The sequence below is a fragment of the Stegastes partitus genome, unplaced genomic scaffold, assembly GCF_000690725.1.
Source record: "Stegastes partitus isolate 25-593 unplaced genomic scaffold, Stegastes_partitus-1.0.2 Scaffold11, whole genome shotgun sequence".
NCBI lineage: Eukaryota > Metazoa > Chordata > Actinopteri > Pomacentridae > Stegastes > Stegastes partitus.
In genome coordinates, this window is record NW_007577742.1 from 486,755 (window position 1) to 497,264 (window position 10,510).

The 10,510-nt window shown below is 39.7% G+C and overlaps 1 protein-coding gene across 2 annotated transcripts in view; it reads right to left on the reverse strand.

The window, feature by feature from the left end:
• Positions 1 to 10,160, reverse strand: part of rnf24 (ring finger protein 24) — a 31,047-nt gene extending 20,887 nt beyond the window's left edge. Inside the window, exon 1 of one of the 2 annotated variants that reach the window (XM_008286980.1) lies at positions 9,632 to 10,160. Coding sequence is in view for 1 of the 2 variants with exons in the window: in XM_008286965.1 (XP_008285187.1) it covers positions 9,446 to 9,567 (122 nt within the window). In the remaining variant the exon portion in view is untranslated. Of the gene's footprint in view, positions 1 to 9,445; positions 9,602 to 9,631 lie in introns of those variants that run through there. The other variant, XM_008286965.1, reaches the window with a different exon arrangement.
• Positions 10,161 to 10,510: the final 350 nt, after the last annotated feature.

The window sequence follows — 10,510 nt, forward strand, 5'->3', positions numbered from 1 at the left end:
CAGAAACCAACGGCTGACGTCACGGTTGCTACGTCCATCTTTTATACAGTCTATGCAACAGATGGTCGTTTTATTTTTCTTAGTCATCTGTTTGTCTACATTATGAATTTGAACAAATCTTACAGTCAAATATTTGAAAAATACTAACATCAGACCGTCCAGGCTTGGCACTTAGTCCTCAATTCCCTCTTGGATGCTGCTAGTAAATAGCTTCCTGTGGATCTAAAAATACATTGTTGCCCCTCTCCCTCTCTGAAACTGAAGGGCATACTCAGGACAAAAGCCAAACCTGCATGCCTCACTGAATATGAAACAAAAAATGTGAACGGTGTACAGTGAGGCACCACAGAAAGAGCTGTCTTTACTGTCGAACAATGTGTACTAGGTTCACATGTGATGTTATTCTCAACACGACACACCTAAGGGATAATCCTATGAGAACATGCGGAGCAAACATGATGACTTGGCATCAAACAGCATCTTCTGGTTGCAAAGGGCAGATGTGACTTGCATCTGCTCTCTTCATCCCACCATTTCTTCCACCATCTGCCTCTCTCACTCAGAAATGTTCACATGGCCTCACCCTATTACATAACCAGCAGTGAGACTATGCACAGCACATCATATTCGTGCTAAAATGAGTGCAAGTAGCCAAATCACTCTTCGCACTCACTGTGATGTAGTGGTAAAAGAACGTGTATTTTCAACTTCTGTAAAATAAAACACAAGAGAGTGGAATATGATTCACTCAACCACATTCTTCAGTTATCTTCACATCATATTCCGTTTCATAGAGGTCATAAAAGTCTTAACACTGGCTTCTAACCACAGCTATCGTGACAGCTACCATCCCTTTTGAATCTGCCTGAATTATTACTATATGCCTGCAGCATGCAGTTAAATGCATGAAGCCTGAAGGAAGAACAATATTAAAGAACAGCAGCAGACTGTACAAACAGCAACTATGGAACACTGTGAAGAACAAGTAGTCGAGTTGGAAATTAAGAAAAAAATAACCAATAAATAAGTGTCGCAGCTAGGACAGTGATCATAGCAGTAAAGACCAAAATTGCTCTATGATATCCCAAATACCTTAAATCATTATCAACTAACCAGCTGTCCCAGGACAGAATCATATTTTATACAAAACAACAATACTTCAATACCTACAGTTTGTATTTGACCCATATGTGGCAAAATTAGTTAACTATTAGATTAATTTGTAATTTGTTCTATAACAAAGCATCCATTTCACAAAAAAATCCAGGTTATATCTATGACGGTGCATAGTAGAAACTCACACGCACAGAAATTATAAAGAAAAACACATAGATTTCAGAAAAATGTAAATTACTACGGAATGTGAAAGAAAATAAAAATGTTTCCACTGTATCATAAGAACATGAACAACATCAAATACATGCTGAAGGCATCACTAAGAAGCCAATATAATATTCACAATTCCCTAAGAAAGATATTCATCATAAGCAAGAATGTATTTTAACCTTGACATGGTTTTGGACTGAAAGAATTTTGACTGAATTTCAACTAAAGAGAAACTTCCACAGAATAAAACAGTCACTGAGCTGTTGTATCCCATGTGTGAGAACTTTAAGTTTCCTCTGAGGATCATATTTTTTCCTAACTAGTTCCACTATTTGACAAGTTCCTCAGAGCATTTGCAAAACAAGACTACAACACTCCTTGACGGACCTTTTCCAGTATTCCCATGAGTCATGACCTATTTGCGTAACAAAATGGTTTCATTTTGACCCATGCAATGCAGTTACTGTAAAACAACATTCACATTACAGGTCAGTGTAACATGATGCCTGCTTGATACCAAAATATGTATGTTTTTTAAGACTCATTTAGCCACATTAGACAGACAAAATATTGTAGCAAGGCTAAAATAAAACCCAACCTATCAAAATCATTACACAACCATTAAAACATTCAGTCTCACAAGTGATGACTTTCAACAAGTGTAGCAAGCTCAATGTTTTCATCAGAAAACCTCAGACCAGTCTGAAACATGTGGCCAAAGAACTCTTCTTTTTTTTTTGCTCAGTCATCATGAAACTTACTAATTTTACAGTGTACTGCTTGTAAAGCTTAATCAAATGCAAGGAACACGCCACTCTTCCACTCACCATCCTCCCCAGAACTCATAATCAGTGGTGACGCACCAGTTTGTACATACATCATATGAGCAAAAGATGACTCTGAACCATTGTATTTCTGAGCCATTTCAGCCAGCTACTGCCACTGGGCTCCAACAAGGAAAAAGTAGCCAAATGTGTAAACAAAACAGGTTCCTTACATGTACCATTTTTCAAATGCCCTCTCCAAAAATAACAATCAACTGTATATACATTTAATAGTTTTTTAAAAATCAGTGCTGTTAAATTCCAAATTCATTTTAAATATAACCTCAAAGCTTTAGTTTTTGTCAAGTACTTTCTTGTTATCAGTCCATAACATCATTTTCACAAGATGCTGTCCAAGTGAGAAGTGGAAATTTCCACCAGCAGCCTCGGCTGGCCATGAGATTTGCACATCTGAAACTTAATATGCCAAAGGGCAGCAACAAACACCGGGGCCTCAGAGGCAGAGCAAGGGGCTCTTCAAAATGTGCTGGGTGTGTGAGTGTATTGCCCACATTCATATGATACGTAGCTTTAACGCAACATTTTCAGCAGTCTGAGTGGGAGAGGTTGTGGGCTGCTCACAAATCTGACCATAAATCAAAACACAGTTGTGCATTATGATGTATGATGACATCGTTGTGAAAACAGATCTGGAATGAGGCATATCTAATGTAGATTTGATTCTCCTCTACACTCCCAACTAAGATTCAGATCTTAGGAGCGTAGAGGACTATAAGCTTAAAAAACCCTTTTCTCTGACTTAAACAGGAAGAACATCCAGAGACGGATAACGTTCTTTCCTGAGAGGAATAAAGATGATATTGATGATAACTCACCCCATTACTTACTGTATAAATGCGGCCAACAGTGCCCAGAAATATGCACTTAAAAAAACTTGTTTTTCCAAAGTTGAGCCAAGTTCTACAATAAGTAGGTCGCTGTAGCTATAACTCCAGTTATGGAGATGTGGGAGACTCGACTTGAGTGGAGCTGACAGGGTCAAGCTAATGTCGGCTGCTGATAGAATTCCAATTACTGTATTTACATCTGAAGTCAATTCCTGTTTAGTCCAGCTATTGTATTAATGAGCATGCATCAAACCCTGGAAACATAATAAATGGTACTTGTGATTTTTGGAAGTATCCTTTTAAATGTTCCTAGGGCATCAAACGTTAGGTGTATTTGCTTTCACCAATAAAAAAGTTGATGTTCTTTTGTAACACTCGTCAAGTGCTAAGTTTATCATGCCAATGACTGGTCTTTCCATACATTGGCATGTACAAGCAGCAAGGAGCATGTTGTTAAGTCCCTCACTAATTTTACACTGTAAATATAGTCAAAACCAAATCATTGTTTTCAACCAACTTCTACTCATCTATGCTACTACCAGTAGCTGGTCGTTATACTCAGTATAGTCTGTGACAATTTCATTAAAGTGTTTCTTTTATTCTGTTTTTTATGATTCCTTAATCACCCACTGATTCATCAGTCAAAATGATTCTTGATGCAATAAAAAAAAAAAGGGAGCCACTATATTTTGGACTATAATGTGTGTCAAACCACTGACTCCAATCCTGAGCTGCAATTGAATTATAACCGACCGTTAAGCTACCATGTCTTGATGAGGGTCTCTGTCTGACATACAGAAAACAACATTTGAAGGGTGTGTGATCGCATGCAGCTTTTACAACTTGTGTTTTTACATTGTTTATGTGTGCTAACAGCATTTACTTGGAGGGTATGTGTAAGTGTTGAGCGGGTGCACATCTTTTGAGACACAACAAACTATATAGATGGAGGTATTTTCTCAGCCCCACCAGAGTCGGTTGTCATGTTTGTTACTGCTTGACTTGCTCTGCCAACATAAGTCTGTGTGTGATCGAGTGCTAAGTATTTACAAAATAATTATTCTTTGTCTTGCTAGGTTAAAACAATAATTAATGAAACCTGAAATGACACAAAAACTAAACAAGACTCCATATTAATGTCACCAGTTGACTTAAGTCAAGGCAGCAGATTAAACAGTTCAGTAGTTATACACTTTTGAAAGTTACAGCATCAATGCTGAAGGGCACAAGATTGACCTTCACTGCAGTTGACTGCAGGGAACTCATTGCTTTCCTACTGTTAACATCGAGCAACTTTCTGCTATGAAATCTATGATATATATAAAATGCCTTTTCACGTCTCACGTTACCTGGTGAAGGAATCTAAACTGCCTGTGCATATACTGCTGCACTTAACACACAAGTCCCTGTGTGGAGGTTGCTTTTCCAGCACCAACCATGGTAGAGGATTGACAGTAAGGCCTTAGTAGATGACGTCCCACACTAAATAAATCAACAGCAACCATAAATCCACCTTTAATTCTCTGTCTCTCTCAGTCAACAGAAAGCCATTAACAATTTCCAGTTTTTATAAAAATGGATGGATGAAACACACACTGAGTACTACAGCAATTTATTATAAATCTTGATGTCATCAAATTAAGAAAGGAGACTGATAAAGTGATGGCCATCCCTTAACAATATTGCAGAAAAACCAATGCTTGGCATTTTTGAACAGATTAAGAATCACGAATGATAAGAATTCTTAATCTTACATAAGACGGGTTTGTATATACATCAGATTTAAAATGGAGTGTAAGGAAATCAATCAATTTTCTGATAAGGCTGGAAAAGATGAGAAAATGATTAGACTAAAATCATCTTAGAAGAAGGGATAGTGAAAAGCCTGTTGTGACCTTGTCCATACTATCTCTCTCTCTCTCTCTCTCTCTCTCTCCTCTTGAAGCCCATCATTCCTCCGTGGACTCTGAGAGTAACACAAGCTGACACAAACACAAGAGAACTGACACACACAGCTGGCTCATGGCACTCTTGTCTTGCTGTGTTCAGTGCCACATTTTTCTGGACGGATTTTCTTTCCTCCTTTTAGTGCTATGTGTCACCTCATTAACTATTCACATTTGACTGTCAAAATTTTCCTTGTTTATCTGCTCTGTTTTAATTGATTTTTGTGGACTGTTTGTTTACCTGGTAGCCACATACACACCACTTTAGATCAATAGTAATACGTGATTTTATTGAAGAATAACCTCTCTTTCTAAAGAGTATCACTAAGAAAGACTATATTCAGATTTTAACAAGCCTAATTCTATGCAATGTCTTTTCTCAACTACCTACTTTAGAGAAATAGGACCCTTGGCCTGCGAAGTGCAGGGTCACAGTGACTATAAATAAAACCTGTAGTCATGTGAGGGTGAGTAAGTCAAGCAGAAACATGAAAACAACCTTAGCACAGTACAAGTTATATCAGTCCTTAGGGCTATCTCCGATTGACCCACAGGATATGAACAAACGGCCTAACCCAGACGACACAAATGTGTCAAGTTCACAAACTTCTAACTAAATCGAAGCTCTTCTATTGTGTATTTTGTAATGGACACCAACGTTGTGTCCTCAGTGAACCCATTATCAGCGTCAGCGATACAATACAAAGAAATTAGTGTTTGAGTTGGCTCACAGTCTTTAGGTTAAGGCCAAGAGCAACAACTGAATATTTAGTAGATAAAACTAAACAGTAACAAAGGCACACAACATCAAAAGTTGGCCAGTAACTGTGCCTCAAGATAACATGAAAATGGAGTAGCATATTGATCAGCATTCAAGGAACGTGCAGGCTTTGTGCGTGACTCTTTGCCTACATTTGACACAAATCAAACGTTTCACTACATTTGGACAACAGATTTTGAGATCTTTGCAATGGCTTTGCTTTGTTATCTGATGTTGGATGATGTTGGAATTAGCAGCGGCCAATTGTTGGACTGCTCCCTGCCATTTGTTGCCCACTATGCTGTCTCCTGTCCCCTTACGAAATAAGCTGCCAGGTTGCTGTTGTTGTGGTCCTCCAAGTGATTCAACTGCCTCTTCAGTGAGTCTTTAGTCCTGTGGATGGACTCCAACTCCACCGTGATGGACTCCAACTCCACCGTCTTGGACTGTAGCTGGTGACAGTAGTTGGCCATTCCCCCATGGGTGGAATTTATGGTGTCCTTTCTCTGCAGGCTTGGCGAGCATGGTGTAGCAGCACATGAACCTGTTCTCTACTTGGTGCAGGTTCTAGGAGGAGTGACCCTCCAGCTCACAGCAGGTTTCCCACTGCAGTCCAAGACTGTGGATTTGGACTCCATCCATAGGCCAAAAGACTCACTTGGGATGCCGCTTAATGACACACAGGACCACAACAACAGCAATCTGGCCAGCCTGGACTACAGGTAAGGAAGGAAGACACGAGACTAGACTAGACTGTTAGCAGCAACTTAACTTTCAAAATAAAACACTTAATGACACGTACAACTCCTCTGAGAGGCAGACCATGTGCATTATTAGTTCACCATTTAAGATTGTTGGAAAATTAATACAAATGCAACATGCACATCAAACAAACCATGCACATCTTCATTACATCACAATGATACAAAAAAATTTGATTTTGCACAAACTTTTGTCATGGATTTGAACCGATTGTAATCGCTGCATTAAACATGCCAAATTAATTCAAAAATCTGCTAAGCAAGTAGCAAGGTTAAGTTTATCAAAAACGAAACCAAGCACAAAAAATTTGTTGTCATCCAAGTTGTGGTTTATTACATGTGAATATTCAATAATCTATTTAAATAACCTTTGTCTTTGACCATCTCTCTGCCATCTAATGTCAAGCCATGTTACAATTGTACTTACTTACAAAGACATTAGTGGAGATCCTTTGTGAAATCTTATTATGACGGTAATAAACTTAGGACATTATTAAATGCGAGTACTACCGGCACTGCAGAAAGACTTACACATCACCCACATCTCAACTGCTGCAGCAGTCAAGTTTCTATTTCCAGGTGGAAAACGTGTATTAGGACCGTGTTGGACAGACTCCACGTTTAAGAAAACACTAAAAATCTGGTATGTAATTTGACTAGTCAACCATTTCCTCCAGGGGAGCAGTGCCAATGAAGTTGGTTACACTTTGTGTAGTAATGCTAATTTCCTCTTTAACTGGACAATTACACAACTGTTATTAACACACATGCAGTCATAAAATGCATTCCCTACGTGGACTAGCAGGCTTTGTAAGGGGGTGTTCACAAGCTGTTTACTGTCAAGGTAATCTCCGTATAAGTAATCCCTTTAATCACAGCAAGGTGTTTTTATATTTGGTAATAGTAGGTGTCAAGAAATGCAGCTGAGCTCTATTTTACATACAGAAAACATCTGAATACCAGAACTGCTATTCAAAATGCTCTGTAGAAGGAAAGTGAAATGATCAGCACTTTACTGGTGTTGCACTAACGTGATCTCTTGGAAAAACAACAGTAAACTCTGTATAAATAAATAGAGACAGAGACAGACTCCATGTCTTGCCTTAGAGAAAAATGGGCTGCATCAGCTATTTGTAGGCAGGCCGGTTGTTGTATTGCTGTTGTACATTTCAGTTTGCTTCATACTGACTGTTCTGTATTACTATGTATACTTGCATTCGCATATTTCTTTCTCCAAAGCCTAACAACTGCCAAGTAATACCAACTTTAAAATACTCACAATTTTTTTCTGAGGACACCATGAACTGTTTGCTGCTCTCTTTGACACAATTTTTTACTGATGCTTTTTGCAGTCAGCCTTTGTCCAGATGTGTTTTCTGTTTTAGTTTGAACACTGTTCTGCATTTATTTGTTTCCTGAAACTCCTTTAAATGCATGTTGGACTACAAACATAAGCACTCGAAGGCTGCTGCAATAAGCTTTATGTATTTAAGAGTAGATACTATTATAGGGGATTTACATTTGTGTACCACTTAGTGCAATGCAAAGTTTAACCACTCCAGTTCAAGATTATGTGAGTGCTAATGCTTGTGTTGAAAAGCATCTCTGATATCTACTAGTGCTGTTCCATCAATGCTGTCAAATTAAGGCCTTAGGGACTGGGTTATTGCATCTGTTGGCTCCGTCTCTTACTAAGCAAGTCTAGTTACTTTGATTAGAAGATTGTGTACCTTCTGCTTAGAAAAGTGGTAAATAAAATTTGCCTACTTAAATGAGTTGTAGAGGAATGCAAATTGAATGAGCTAGTAATCAAATTTCCCTTTGTTCTGGACATTACAAGGACTCATGTACAGAATTGTCAATAGCCTTTTTCTAAGAGGTCTAAGAGTTTAACAAATTTGAACTTTTGGTAGATGTAGAGAAAACTACATTTACAAAGCCCAAAATCACAAGTCCGTACAAGATACACAATCGCTTTTATTCATAGACATGTGAATGACATAGAAACACCCCATCATATAGACCATTCAATAGCTTAATTTAATATATCATTTCCATAATTGCTTTCGAGACATTTACACCATCTTCAATGAGACAGCTGCTTCCACAGCCAAAAGTCAGGACTGCAGGCTTCAGAAACTGTACTACTTGCATCTCACGGAGGATTATTAGAGTTCACAGATGCCACTAATCAATTTGTCTCTCCATTCTTGACATGTGTAGAGAGCATGGTATTGGCCTCAGAGGTCTGTCACGGTAAGTTTAACGAATTTGAACTTTTGCCACATGCATCTGTAACAACTTCAGTTCAACACAATGACCAAGACACACCACAGATGTTGTTCAATACTGCATTATCATTTATCAAATACAATGACTGCACTGTATTGATTTTGAGGTGACATAGTAAATGATCTGTGAACTTCTTGATGACACTGCCAGTCAATGTTTTCCTCAGTTCAGCACACGATGTACAGTTATGTGCGCAGAGATATCCATTGTGTTGCCCCTGCAGGTGACACATGCACCCGTTTTACTGGTATAACATATATTTGCGCTGCTCCCTAAGTTGTTACAGCACACACAATGCTGCCAGTGTTGCCGGAAACACAGAGAACCATGCGTTTTCATGAGGGTCATTAAAGAGTTTAGGTGTGAACCGTGGTGGGCTATATTTCTGTGCATGTCACTGCTGCAATGAGCACAAACTGAGCGATTGTTTCGATGACAGGGCATCACTGAGAGTAAGTGATTGAGCTTCCGTATTTTATATAACGTTGCCCACATCATGTAGGACTCTTTATGCCGTGGCTTTCTTGGCGTGCTTACTATTGCTTATTCCAGGTCGGGAGACAAATGGGCGTAGGCTGCTAGCTAGCAGCGTAAACGGCTAGCTACAAATGACATAGCGTTACTTAACGTAGAGCGGACCGCGGGCTGAATTAACTAGTTACAAATGAGCCATTTCGGAAACACTCACACATTCTTCTGTCGAGTCTTAGTCCCGAAACAGAACAACTCACGGGTTAAAGTAGTTGTGAGAGCAGGACTGGTTGTCCGACGTGACAGCATCAGTCGGTGTTGGCCAGTCCGGCGGCACATCGGAGGTAACAGATAACAGAGCTAGCAGCTAACAATTAGGGCTTAACGAGGAACATCCACTCACCAGCGACTCCTCCAGCCCCGCTAGCAGCTCTGTTCTTCTGCGCCGTGTTTCTTCACACAACCAACCGGGTTGCTGGAAGCCTCTGAAGAAAAAAAAAAAAGTCGACCCAAAGTGAAAGCCTTGTCGTGGCAGCAACACTCCCCCCTACTTTATCTAAGGCAGACCCCCGCTGCAGGGTGACCACATCACAGAGCCCGGCCCGAGATGTGAGACGGCGGTCTGACGGGAATCTCGTTGGATCCGAGAGGAGGAAAAAAAAAACGACGATACAACACGCACAAAAAAAAAAAAAATCAGTGTAGCTAACTGCGGTGAATATGTGGGGGCAGGAGTTTTGTGGTTTCCACCAACAACAACCGAGAATACAAATAAAGAAAAAATTGCCCTCGTCGTTGGTCAGAGTAATCGGCTGTCTGCACGGCTCGCACGTACACGCTCGCTGGCTCGCCCACTACCACCAGTAGCTAGATCCCACCTCCTCCCAGTGAGCTCAGCGTGCACACACCGATGTGGGTAAAAGCCTCTGGAGGTTTTGAGGACAGCGTGTACGAGGGGAGTGATGCTAGATTGGAGGGAGGGAGGAGATGCTGCACATGGTCACGTAGCTGATTGCGAACGAGCCTTAAAAAATAAAGGTTGGAGTTTGAACCAATATTGGTTCCCTAACAGTGATGCTTTGAGGAACCGCTGGCATTAAATGTGCCAAAAATACTCTACAGATCCATTGATATAGGTGAAGTTTATTCATAACAACGTTCGATCACAATTGTGTTATGCCTATTTATTGTTACAAAATTATTAACCCTCTTATTACCTTCAAATTTCCTGACGTTTTATCCTTGAGTTCAATTTGACCCAACAATTTAAACCTCCAGAAAA